This window comes from Dipodomys ordii, unplaced genomic scaffold (genome assembly GCF_000151885.1).
Source record: "Dipodomys ordii isolate 6190 unplaced genomic scaffold, Dord_2.0 Scaffold220, whole genome shotgun sequence".
Lineage (NCBI taxonomy): Eukaryota > Metazoa > Chordata > Mammalia > Rodentia > Heteromyidae > Dipodomys > Dipodomys ordii.
Window position 1 is genome coordinate 1,095,751 of NW_012267436.1, and position 14,705 is coordinate 1,110,455.

Here is a 14,705-nt window from a genome sequence, read left to right on the forward strand (position 1 = left end):
TTTTTTCTTTTTGCTTATGTGGTGCTGAGGAATCGAACCCAGGGCCTCGAGCATGCAAGGCAAGCGCTCTACCACTGAGCCACCTTCCCAGGCCCGATGGTAAGACTCTTAATTCCAACAAATCACTGAATAAATTGGAAGCGACACTGTGGCCCAAGATAGCTAGCCTTGAGCAAATGTTGTTCAGCAACAGTACCCAGGCCCTGAGTTCAAGTTCCAGGACTGGCAAAAACAAAAATCCATTGTTTTAATAATAATAACAATAATAAAGAAAATAAAAATAACTGCTACCACTTACTGGACATTACAAACATCATAAGGAAGGATATATAAATTCTTTGTGATGAAATTATCAGACCTTAATCACTAGCTCCACAAAGCTATATCCTGAATCAGTTATCACAAATTCAGAAAGATGAAGGCATACAACCATCCTATAGGTTATTGTAACAGAAAATTTTCCTTAAAATATTGTAGAATACTCCAGAAGAAAATTGCCAGGATGAAAACCAGGCTTCAAATGAATCATAAGGAAAGGGCCAAACAAAGGGGGATCCATCTTTCTAGATGTCTGGGACAGAACTAAACTCCAAAAACAAGAAACAGATTCCTTCATATTCTGCCTACAGAATAAGATTTATGAGACCAGTATGAAAGACGCTCAGAGAACAGTATCAGGCTGATAAATTCAAAACTCAAGAGCATTATAGTCAAAATATCTCCCCAAAATTCATGTTCTTCCCACATGAGTTAAGCAACCTACAATGAAAATAGCACCACTGCAGGCTAATTACCTAGTGTCAGGTGTACATTAATACAGTGTCACTTGTATCCTTCAGTAAAAGAGGAGAAAAAAAGACTCAAGGACAGACACACACAAGGAGAAGACCACATGATGGAGGCAGAGACTGCAAGCCAAAGAAAACCAAGGATTACTAGTCACTAAGACAAATCACAAGGAGATAAAGAAGGAATCAACTCAGTTTTGAGGGGAGCATTGTTTTTCTGGCACCTTGAATTTGAATTTCAAGACTCTAGAACTAGAGCTGAGTACCAGTGGTTCATACTTATATAATCATAGCTACTCAGGAAGCTGAGATCTTGTAACCCTGGTTCAAAGTGAGCCTGGGTAGGCAAGTTGGTGAGATTCTTACCTCCAATTAACCATCAAACACTGAAAGTGAAGTTGTAGCTCAAATGGTAGAATGCTAGCCTTGAGCAAAAAAACCTAAGGGACCAATTCTAGGCCCTGAGTTAAAGCCCTAAAACTCCAGAACTGGGACACATTAATTTGTTTTTTAAAGACATGTTGTTTGTAGTGCTTTGGTATAGTAGCTGTACAACACTAATACTAGCTCTAAAATGTAAAATAGCATACCCTGGTTATGATTAAATGATCTTCATAAGCAAAAAGGAAACACAGCATAACACAGAGGTAAAAGCACTGGGGTTTGGGAATCAAACAAATACATTCAAATTGTGACTTTGTCCTTTATAACTGCTAAAAAATAGCTGTATATAAATTCCCTTCCACTAATTTAAGTCCCACTATTTGTTTAACTTTCACTTATACTGGTGCTGTGGTTTTCTCATTTGTAGAGATGCAACTTCATATGGTTGTTCTAAGGATTTACAAGATTTCTTAAGCTGCCAGAGAAATGTCTATCTGGTAAATGATAAGCATTTTGCAAGTATTTATCTTATAAAATGAAATTAATGATAAAAATGAAAGCACTGTCCACCACTAGCAGAATCTAGCTCATGTAGTAATCTAGTTCAATTTCTTCCACTTCACTTCAAGTGAAGTCTTTGTTACATTACTAAACAGGCTTTCAAATGAGAAAATTGACTTAAGGTACTAAATCATGCAAACACACTAATACATCTCAAGAACTGGTAAAGTGTAGTAAACTTTAGGTTGGTGGGCAGCTAGTCTACTCTGTTGCTGTGATGCAAAAGCCAACAATATATAAAATGAGTGAGTATGGCTGTGTTCCAATAAACCTTATTTGTAGAAACTGAATTTCAAATTTCATCTAATTTTCACCTGTCATAAAATATTATTCTTTTTAAGTTTTAAAAAGGTAAAACCAGTTTTAGTTTAGAGGTCAGCCTGACAACACAAGCAGCATGTTGGACTTTTATCCATAGTTCATGGATTGTTAGGCCCTAGAGCAGTTTAAAAACAGAAGTCTTAAAATGCAAAGAAAAAAAGATTATAATTGTATACACATTTTTCTGCATATAAGAGGAAATCAAAATAGTAGGACAGGTCTTTCAGGTCTTTCTTCACCCATACATTAATGAGGAAGTAAATGATTCTATTTAAGCAATACATGGAAACCTTTATTTGGTTTGTTAAAGATATTCCACACTTGTCACTATTTCAAAACATAGTGGTATTATTAAATGTCAAGTACATTCTGTACACACTGAAGGGCTTTTCATTTTAAGGTTAACAGTCCTAAAGGACCTTTATTATTATAGTGTGATATTACATGTTCAACATGTTTGTAGCCAAGATACACTTACCTGAGAGTTTAGGGAAGGTCTTCTTTCTAATTAGACCTTAAGATACTATTTTTGTTGTTGTTGTTGTAAATGATAGAAAATATATGTCAAAATTCAGTATAAAAACCAAGTCATGAACCTTAATTCTAAGCTGGAAATAGTTTTGCTGTTCAAGTATTCCTTCTATAGAATAAAAACAAAAGCAGGGACAAAATTATCTAATAAGTCTGGCTTCCACATTTACAAAACCAAGTTGGATTTTCCCTTGGGTCTGCTAAATAAATTAACCTTTGATTATTCTAGTCCCTCTGCCAATTTTGTAGAATAGAAGCATAAAGACAGAATTTGAGAAGCAGACATTTTGATCAGGGTAATTGCCAGGCACTGTTGGGCCTAGCTACTCAGGAGGCTGAGATCTGAGGATCACAGTTCAAAGCCAGTCTAGGCAAGAAAGTCCATGAGACTCTTATCTGCATTTAATTACCAAAAACCTAGAGGTGGAGCTGTGGCTCAAATTAGAGTACTAGCTTTGAGTAACAAAGCTCAGAGACAGTGCGTAGACCCTGAGTTCAAATGCCAGGACCAGCACAAAAAATAAATAAATAATAAACAAAAAAAGAAAAACAGATGAAACAGAGAGGCTAGACTTCAATCACCCACAATCATTAATATTAGAATAAAAAGTGCTGAAGATATAAATATAAAACAATAGGCCAATGAAAGTTTGTTTTACTCACCACTTAAGACCAAATTCAACAAATTTAATATCATTTAAGATTCAATTTTACTTAAGAATTAAAGACTAATAAGTAAACCAGCAATATATACTATAATGAATAACTATAATACAATGAGCTACAAAATCCTATGGATTGGTATAGGATCCGTGGGTGAGGAGGTGTTCACTGACTGAACAGACATCAGAAAATCTTTTCAGGAAAAAGAGATAGCATTTAAACTCTTAAACGTAAAATAAGTCAGAAGAATCAACTGAGCAGAGAGAAAGGGAAAGAACACTCCTAGAAGAGACAGATTCCAAGGAAAAAGATCTTACATGTTCTAGAATTAGAAAGACATTCCCATTGATGAAACTTCAGGGTGTGAAGTACAGGGATAACAAGAATAATCATAATAAGACTGAAAGACTTTGTAAATTATTTAGCCATCTGTTCTAAGGACAAGAGTTTTGGACATTTTAGACATTATAAAACAGCAAACAGAATACAGAAAGAAAAAAATTAGGTTCAAAAGTATCAATGAGACTGAGACAGTTACCTCCTGGTAACTGATGGAATATAGACATAAGATATAGAAAGGAAAGAAGCATATGTACTGTTGCTAATGTGAGTAAATGATTTTATGGTATCATTTAATAAGAAAGGAAACACAAGGGAAAGATATACAGTTGATCTGCATTATTCACAAACTGTATTTACAAATTTGTCTACTTTCTAACAGCTATTTGTAACTCTAAAATCAATACTGAACATTCTTTCAGTCATTCACAGATGTGCAGAATTTCAAAAATTTTAAGTTGTCCAATATACTCATTCCCAATTAAGGTCAAGCAAGGCAACCCTCTGCCTTGCTTGTTTTCACACTGCAAACAAGTATCATTTTCAGTCTACCCAATACCACGTTTTTTACATTTTTGTGCTTTTTGTTGATTTTGCTACTTAAAATAGACCCCAACTATAGCACTAAAATGCTACCCAGTGCTCCTAAGTTCGAAAAGGTTTGTGATGTGACTTACAGAAAAATTCTGTGTTACATGAGCTGCAAACTTTAGTAGAGTCCTGTTGGCTAAGTTCCATGTTAATAAGTCAACAATATATTAAATAAAATATTGTAAACATAAACACATAATTGCTTAATGGAAAATGTGACCAGAAACTCAAAGGAAACGAACCATACATTTCCTCTAGCAATGATTCAGTATTCACAAACTCAAGGTTCTCAGTGACTTCCTAGAGTATGTGCTGCTACCAGCAGCACCTTTTTCCTCTAGCCCCATACTCTAGCAGATTTGGAAAGGAAAATCAATGAGCCACAGAGATCCCCAAATGTTGTAATCAGAATGAGTCCCTCAAAATGCAAATATTGAAGCGTAACCATAAAAATGAGAGAAGAGCCCTCAAAGATTGGATTAAATCCTAAAAGGGCTTGAAGGAGTGGGTTTGCCTCCTTACAGCTCTGTTGCCTCCACAGAACACAGCACTCTTCTCTGGAACATGTAGCCAAAACAAAAACAAAAAACCTTGGTCATCATCAACTGAACCTGCCATGGCCTGGACCTTGCACTACCCAGGTTCCAGACCCATGAGAAATAAATTATGCAGTCTGTGATTTATGTTGTTATAACAATATAAATGGACTATGATACTCAGTCACATATTCATCAATTCAGACTTACATGTTCAAGCCAGAATTTTATTTTTCCATGTGAAACTGTCTTTTCATACAAAAGGAAAGGGATACAGTGCATTCTGTCTTATAAAGTTTGTTCATAGAACACAGCAACAGATATATCATTCAAAAAACAGATTTTTTAATCTATTCAACTCATCCAACAGAAACAAAAAGTTAATTATCAGTCTTATTTATCAATATTACAAGCATTCATATTTTTATGCAGCTAATGCATTTTGGTAAAAGTTAAGGATGACTTAAATGTGTACATCCCTCGCAAAATAAATATTTTATTTAACTTGTCTGTATTATAATAAACATATCTCAAAAAAACTTTTTATCATGTAGGTATAGAGAAATTTATATAAGAACTAAATGACCACACCGGTATTATATTATTATTTACCTCCTAAACAAGAGAAAAATATTCTTTTTCAATTCACTGGGTACTTTATTTACCAAATTTGTATTTTATTTGAATATGCATTGTTATATCATTTCAATGATAAACTTAAGAATGTCAGTGATCATATCCTAAGTCTAATCATTAGTCTCAACCCTAAAATGTACTATACAATATGCTTGAAATAATGTGGTGACAGTCCTGGGTCTTGAACTCAGGGCTTGGGCGTTGCCTCTGACCTTTTTTACTCAAGGCTAGTGCTCTAGCAATTGAGTCATAGTTCTACTTCCAGCTTTTTTGCTAGTTAATTAGAGATAGAGTCTCATGCAGACTTTCCTGGCTGGCTTCAAACCATAGTCTTCAGATCTCAGCCTTTTGAGTATTTCAAATGTGAGCCACCAGCTCTGGCCTTTAAAGAACAAAAAAATTTTTAATCTTTTGCTAGTGGCTGTCTCCCATGACTTTTTTCTCCTTTTAAGGTATTAATTACAAAAGTCAAATATGTAAGCTGTAATTGAGCAAAGAGAATATAAAAGAAATTCATAATCACATCACTTGAAGAGAGTAACTTAATTTTTAGTGTGCTCCCTTATAAAATATTTCACTCCTTGAAAACTAATCTAGAAATGATTTAAAATTACGGAGGATGTGTGCAGATTACATGCAAATTCTATGCCCTGTTATGTAGGGAACCTAAGCATTCAGACTGGTTTCAACCAGCCCTGAAAGCAATCCCCGAAGATCCGAAGGGACAGCACACACACTCTGAATCCACCATAGGATTACTAAGTCTTGTATCTCTAAACATTAGTGGCATCTTCATGCCTTGTTATGCAGAGAAAAACAAAATTTACATCAGGATGCTTCCGCATAAGGGCCATACATCTACACACAGACAAAGGACAAACTTCACATCCTCTCCATGAAGTATTTATAATGCCATTATCTGGCTCAACAGATCTTCATAGTACTTCTTTCCTGGCAGATATTGATTGGCATGTGGTCTATAGGAGAATGTGCTGAGTCCTTCTCACTGACCACAAGGCAGAAAATAACCTTAGATTGTGAAGTAGAGAACATGTAGACAAAGAACTAGGGAGGGCAATGGAAAAAGGGAAGCACACACTATTGTTCTTCCGGCTTTGCCTACAGGAAGCAATATTTCCATTTGGTCTTGGATGAAGTCTGTAATTTCACCACCCTGACTGCAGCTGGAACTACCTTTTAACTATCACAGTACCCAAGTGAAGACAGGTTTATTCAGAGTTTAAAAGAAAAAACTGAAAGGGCTATTTTAATTTGCTTCCATGTGTAAAGGGTAGTACTTTTCACAGGGCCCCATAATGATGTTCAGCGGGATATCACACTTCACCATATGGCTAATTTGCACAGCAGGCCCAAAGCAGGACTTTCTTTCATTAGAGCTGCCCTAAAGATCAGAATGCAGAAACATGTGTAAAGAACAATCCCAGGATGCCCCCTATTGCTTAAATCTAGAAACATTCAATTCCCAGATGCAAACACCCATTCAGAGTTCCCATTGTAAGGTCATTTGGGAGTCATGGAGGTATGTATACAGCCCCAGTACCTACATATTAGAGCTGTGCAAAGTGTCTGCATTTCAAGGACCACAACATTGTTAAAATACTTTGAAGAATAAACTATCTGTGGGAAGAATAATTGAACTAGTAATTTATTATAAAAAAATATCACTACTTCCCAATGCCCCCAATTCTTAGTTTCACTCAATTAGCCTACCACAATGAATCTACATAAACTTCTGACCTTTTTTGAAAAGAGCAGAGGCAGTCTGACGTTCTAACAGAGTCCTGTTTATTTTGAAGATGGCCCTATAACCTGTGTTTGTCTTGGCATTTCCTCCGCCTGCCATACCCAAGCATGAACTACAGAAGAGCATCCCCTCCGGGGACTGACACAGTGTGTAGGATTGAAAATCAGAGCAAGAAAGAAATCTGATGTCTAATGATTATGGAGCAGTTGAGTCTGTGCTTTTGAAGAAAGTAAACATTATGATTAACAATCTTGGCCTTTGTAATTAGCTTCCCGCTTCCAAGACAGAGTGTTAATTTATTAAATATTTTAACAAAGAGTCTTTTATTATCAGATCCAGTTCAGCTGGCTCCTTTCATAGCATTAGCAATTACAAGCAATAAAGCTTTAATTGATGACTACTTTTTATAACCTTTGACCCAAGATGATAAACAGTTGTACCTTAAAGTGAAAGGGTAAACCTCAAAGGGAATGGTGTCTTAATCATGCTTAGTAAACCAAACTGTTTAAAATTACAACTTACTTACTTGGCTAGGACAAAAACGCAGACTTCCTCTATGATTAGGGCAATTGATCAGGGAAAGATTTGAATTTCACTTTTTAAGATAAGTGTCTTTTTGTTAGAGAAACATTACCCCCAAATAATCTGTGCACCTTTTACACTGATTATTTAAAGAATGCAATTCAATAAATTTGTAGTCATTAACAAGAAAATTTTAACATAACCTAACTCTTAACATAATTAAAAAACAAATTATGGTACTAAAAAACTATAATTTAAAATATACACCTCCCAAATTCCATTGCTCCATTCAGTGATATCTAACGTACCAGGGACTACTAAGGGATTGTGACAAGGAAGTGAGTCAAATTACTTGTCCAGCTATGAGAGACACCAAAAATTATTGAGAGAATTGCCTACACATGATAAACAATGACAGTCATTCCTTTAAGTAGAGTTAAGAAAATTGGGACTTTCTGCATTTTCTACAAAGAACTATTCCCCAAGTTGCTAGCTTTCCAAAGTTACTATTAAATGCCCTATTTCATACTGACAATTTTTGAGGAATGTTTCCTAGAACCTAACTTAGAACTGACAATCTTCTAAATAGCTAAGGCATTTCACTATTTGAAAGTTCAGTTTCCCAGATAATTCTCCAATCTGTTTCATGCTGCCAAAATGGATAGGTCTCTGAACAATGATTAAAGAGCTAATAGGGAAATGTGGCTTTGAAAAACATAAATAAAAATAATGCATCATCTTACAAATTGATGCAGACAATGAAAGATTGTTGTCCTCAGAATGAAAGATAGGGACCTAGAGGAAGGAATAGTGTAAGCATTTTGTAGAAAACATTCTAGGCATACAGCTTCTAAGTGACTTCCCATGTATACAAGGAAGTTTAATGCTATAAAAACACAAAAATCAGAGGTTCAGCTGAAATACTTTATAAACTGACTTATACAAGTTATTTTTTATAGTACATAAATGTATGCAGTGAATATTTTATTAAAGACACATGGTTCCTCTCTACAGTTCAAAGTCACAGTTACCATATACATGTGTATGGTACACAAATGCATATGCACACATATAAGCTAATAGAAATGCACACATACACAAATGAACTCACATATACCAATGAACTCAATTCGCGTGAGCACATGTGTGCACACACGCACACACGCGCGCGCACACACACACACACAAACACAGCCATCTTTGTATATTTAAGTAAGGATTGGGGAAATTTTATATAAACAAATCTATTTCCAGCCCCCATAACAGATGCTGTACAGAAACAAAAAAATAGAATCTAAGAATAAATTATTCTGACTTACTGCAATTTAGATATTCAGAAAAACAGGCAGAATATTTTAAAACAACTAGTAATATTAGGTCTACACCTGACAAATAATAACATAAGACAAAAACAAACAACAAAAATGGGATAAAATCGTTGCTGCATCATCTACTATTATTTATTATGAAAGAATTAGCAGGTGGCTCACACCTGTAATCCTAACTACTCAGGAGACTGAGATCTGAGGATTGCGGTTCAAAGCCAGCCCCAGGCAGGAAAGTTCATGAAATGCTAATCTCCAATAAAACCACAAGAAAACCGTAAGTGGCACTGTAGCTCAAGTGGTAGAGAGCTAGCCTTGAGCTGAAGAGCTGAGGGACAGCGCTCAGGCCCAGAGTTCAAGCCCCACGACCAACAAAAAAAAAAAAAAGAAAAGAAAAGAAAGAATTAAACATCCACATACTATTGTCAACTAAAATACAGAAAAATCTCACGTGCCTTTCACCTAGTTTACCAATGGTATATTTAGGAAATGGTATTGAATATCACAGGTACTGGATAAGATGATACAGGATATAGATATTGTAAGAATCAAGATGCACTGATAACCACTAATCTCTCTACTTCTACAATTTTGTCAGCTTAAGAACATTACAAAATGAAATTATTTAGTAGGTTACCTTCTCAGGTTCCTTTATTTCACTCAATATAAACCACTGAAGATTCATTCAGGATTCTATATTTGCCAATATCTCACTGTTTATTTACTCACCTCAGTTTTCATTTCTCTGAAATAAATTGGCCAGGAATAATACTTTGCTAAGTTACATGGAAGACACATGCTTAGTCTTTAGGAAACTACCAAATGCGTGGTTAATAGCATTCTACATTTCACAAGCCACTAGAACATGGGCTAGCCTTTTGCAACGTCACTATTGTGAAATGTGTATACATTTAGTTCAGTGTAGCTTTAATGTGATTTCTCCAATGAATACAGAATTATATTGAATATCATTTCATCTACTTATTTGCCAGGTGTATATATGCCTAATTGTTTCTCCAGACTTGTTTTGCTAAATTCCTCATTGTACTGCTTGGGGACGTTTTAACCACTCAGTTTTAAAAGGTATGTATTCTCATTATACTCCATTGTTAGATGTGTGGTTTGAAATGTTTCTCTCACTCTATCTTGATGTGTTTTCATAAAGATCTTTATCACAGTGCAAGTGTGAAATTCTGATGCAATCCAATTAATAAACTTTTCCTTCTATGGTTACCATCTAAGTACTCTCTGATTACGCATAGACTGTAAAAACTTTTCCCTATTTTTTTCTAAGTTTTATAGATCTACATTTAACTACATAGTGTACTTCATATAAAATACAACGACAATTTTCATAACAAAGGTGACAACTCAAAATCTCCTTTTTCTTTTTGTGGAGGGTGGTCTATGGATATTTACTTAACACAAAGCCAACTTCTCAATCGATTTTGTTATTTTGTCAAATTTTTTGCAGGTCTATTTCTGCACTCTATTCTCATCCATTGATTAACATGCCTATCCCTCTATTAATACCAATTAGTCTTGCTAACTGTAGGTTTATAAGACATTTTGATTTTTAAAACTTTATTACTATGTTCTATATTTAAACACACTGTTCTTCTACAATATTTTGTACTAAAAATTTTATTAGATTACCATTCATCAGTGTTAGTTTATAAGACTTGCTATTACCTAGATTCATTTCTCTCACTTCAAGGAGAGAAATCAAGGAAGTATTTTATTTTTTGCTTTCCCTTACAAATTTTAGAAGAATCTTGACTTTACCACAAAAATCTTAATGAATTTCTTCTAATTTTGGTATCTATAAGTTCATTCTTCCACCTTGTTATAGTCATGAATATTAGCTATTTTTTCTTTGGTTCTTTGGGTTTTTCAAGTTAGAACAAAGTTGAAAACAGAAACAGCTACAGTCTTCTCTTCTTTGTCAATTTATTTGTCCTTTGTCTTGTTGCTCTGGATAGAATTCCTTGCAGTACACTGATTGAGAGTGGTAACTGCTGTGTTCAAAGGTAACTCCTTTGCACAACTAAACACACACACACATAAAATAAATAGAAATAAGATCTCAATCAGCTATTCCTAAACTTATTCAACTACAGGACTAAATGGCATATGATTTCTATGGCCTAAATATTTCCATTCCCTTCAAATTTCACAACAAAACATTCTCCAATGTGTTGGTATTAGGAGAAAGGGCTGTGGGAATGCGATTAGGTCATGACAGTAGCACCTACATGAAAGCAATTAGTGTCACACAATGTTGAAAAGAACAGTTTTCTCTTTCCACTATGGAGAAGATTGCTGGAAGCTTTCTTCTATTGAATTCAAGCCTCTAGAACAATGAGAAATAAATCCCTATTGTTTAAAAGATTAAAAAGAGTGGTAACAGCAGATGTTTGCTTTGTTCCTGACCTTATAAGAAATTTTTCATGTCTATGTATAAAGTCAGATACAAGTTTCTGCATATGCTCTTAACCCAGTTGAGGAAGTTTTGTTCTCCTTGGTTTTGTGTTATTTACAGGAATGGGGCCTTGTGCATGCAAGTCAAGTGGTCTACTACAAAACCATCATCCTCAGCCTCTGGTATTTTTAGACAGAGTTTTGCTAAATAGCTAAGAATAGCAATGAATTCCCTGTGTAGTTGCTGGCCTCAAATTCATGATCCTCTTGCCTCAGCCTCCAAGTACTAGGAATATAGGAAGTCCTGGGATTATAGGAAAGGGCCAGAACCCATAGGTATTACTGTTTTAAAATATGAACATGCTTTAGATTTTGTCAAATACTCTGTAAATGAATATGATCACTTCAGTTTTCACAAATGATATCATGAAATAACTTTGTTTTGTCATATATTCTCCTTAGATATTGAGCACTACCTAATATTTTGCTAAGAAATTTTACATCATTTATGAAGGATGTTAGTCTGTGCTTTTCTCTTCACACTGTCATTTTTGTGTTCAGGTTTCTACTAGCTTCATAAAAGAAATTAGGTAGTATTCTCATTACTTCTATTTTATGTAAGAGATTATATAAAATTAATATTTTCTAGAATTTTCAGTGAAACTATCTGAGCCTGGATTATTAGAAACTATCATAATAATGATTTATAAAATTATTATTTTCATTTCTCTGTGATCATGGGGCTATTTAAATTATCAATGTCATATTTAGATGAATTGTGATAGTTTTTCAAAAAACTTCATCAATGTTTTATAGACCTTCAGATTTATCTATGCAGAATTATTCAAAAATTCTTATCATACTTTTGATAGTTATACATTCTGTAGTAATAGCTAGTTTTATTCCTAGTATTTTTTTCTTTTCTTTGCCAGTCATTTGAAATGTTTGTCCATTTTATAAATCTTCCAACAGAAAAACATTTCTTTTACTGATTTTCTACAGAGCTTTCTGCTTTTAATTGATTTCTGCACTTACCATTATTCCTTTTATTCTGCTTGCTTTGGAATTACTTTACCTTGGGAGTATAGGTTCCTACATTAAGAGCTTACAGTATTAATAGGTTTTTCTTTCTTTTTATCTAAATAATTAATGCTATAAATTTAATTCTTAATATTGCCTGTGTCCCCAAAACTTATTTTCACTCCACTTAGCATATAATTATATTAATTTTGAGACTTCCTCTTACATCCAGGCATTATATAGAAGTATATTATTTAGTTCAAAAGTACCTTGAGCTGGGCAACAATGGCTCGTATTTGTAATCCTAGCTACTCAAAAGGTTGAGATCTGATGATGGCAGTTTGGAGCTAGCCCTGGCAGGAAAGTCCATGAGACTTATCTCCAATTAGCCATCAAAAAGCTAGAAGTGGAGCTATGTCTCACAGAAGAGCGCTAGCCTTGGGCAAAAAAGCTCTAGGACAGCACCAAACACGGAGTTCAAGCCCCAGGACCAGAGCGTGCACGCGCGCGCACACACACACACACACAGTAGCTGAAGATTTTCTTGTTCTGTTTCTCTTACTGGTTTCTAGTCTGAAGGATATGTGTGATTTCAAACTTTGTTGAAATGTCATCACTCAGAAGAGGCTTTAACTTGGTGTTTCTTGGATGCTTGAAAGGAATGAGTATATATTTATACTATTGTTGTATAGAATGCTCTATAAACACTAGTTTTGATATCTCCAACTATAATTGTGATTTTTTTCCATTTCTCCTTTTAGTTCTATCAGTTTTAAGATTATATATTTTGCAGCTCTGTTTTGGGGCTATCGTTCTATATTTTGGATTTATGTCATCATCATTAACTGATCCTATAATCATTATATAATGTACCTTTGTCTCTAAAAATTTTTGATTTCCTTGATATAATATAAATTCTTTTTAATCAATACTTATATGATACAATTCTCAGCATTCTTTTTATTTTCAACCTGCTTATAATTACATCTGAATTAATTTTCTTAAATATAACATCCAGTTGTTGTCATTCACTCATAATCCTCCTGCCTTGGCCTCCTGAGTCACTGCAACCACAGATATACCACTGCACACAACTGGCAACATTTCTTGGTCAGCTCTGTCAATATCTTACTATTGCTATGTTTTGATAATTTATATTCAGAGTTTATGTTGGCCATTTTATGTTTTATTGTATGGTTATTCTCTTTATCATAGTTTTTGTTTGCTTTTTCTTAACTTCTATGAACCATCTGAATATTATTTAAAATCCCCATTTATTTGTAACATTTTTAGCATTTCTCTTTGAATAAAAATGTTAGTGATTATTCCATCTAAATCAACACAGGATGCTATCATGTACCAATACTATAAGGGAAATATAGTGACTTTACTTCCTTTTAAGTGTTTACCACCCTCTATGTATAATCTAATTATCTTCAATATATTCTCCACATACTGTTAAACCCAAATCAAAAAGTACTTGCAAATCAAAATGTCACACTTGAACAAGTACAGAGTAAGTTTTTTTGTCCCCCCCCCGCCCCCCGTCAGTCATGGGGCTTGAACTCTGGGCACTGTCCCTCAACTCTTCAGCTCAAGGCTAGCACTCTACCATTTGAGCCACAGCTCCACTTCTGGCTTTTTCTGCTTATGTGGTGTTGAGGAATCAAGCCCAGGGCCTCATGCATGCAAGGCAAGCATTCTACCACTGAGCCACTTTCTCAGCCCTAACTATGTGATCTTAAGCAACTTAATCTAAGTCACCACAATTGCTGCCCATGCAAATAGGTATATTCATGTATGTTTGTCAGGTAGTTCTGAGGATTAAATAAGATAATTTATGCAAATCACACGATTTGGTATCTAGGATGTAGTTACATATTCAAGAAATGGTAACAGTACTATCATCATCATCATCACCATCATCATCATCATCATGTTTCAAAAAGTAGCATAAAATAGGGAGCAATGACATTTAGAAAACACATTATTTCCTTAGTTACCTTTTCTTAAAGAAACAAAAAGTAACAGAAGCATCTACCATGTCCACTGACCAATCTCATTAGTTCAGTATACAAAGAGACTAGAACAATGGAAGGAGCCTAGAGCAGAATGGTTTGTATAGAAATAGCCAGTTGCCAAGATAAAAATAAAATAGGAAGAGGAAATAAAATGCTTTCCTGAAGATGGTAAGTGGGAGGAATAAAAGTGTTTCTTGTGTTATGCCTTAGAACTGGCATGGGTAGAGTTAACAATGCTAACACTCATATAGTGGTAACGAACTCACTGTCCTGGTACCAAC

At 34.6% G+C, this 14,705-nt stretch overlaps 1 protein-coding gene across 1 annotated transcript in view; it reads right to left on the minus strand.

Annotated features, from left to right (window-relative positions):
* Positions 1 to 14,705, minus strand: part of Exoc6b (exocyst complex component 6B) — a 546,892-nt gene that overhangs the window by 292,158 nt on the left and 240,029 nt on the right. The window contains exon 9 of the mRNA XM_013035762.1: positions 6,649 to 6,752. Within this exon, the coding sequence (XP_012891216.1) occupies positions 6,649 to 6,752 (104 nt within the window). The remainder of the gene's footprint in view (positions 1 to 6,648; positions 6,753 to 14,705) is intronic.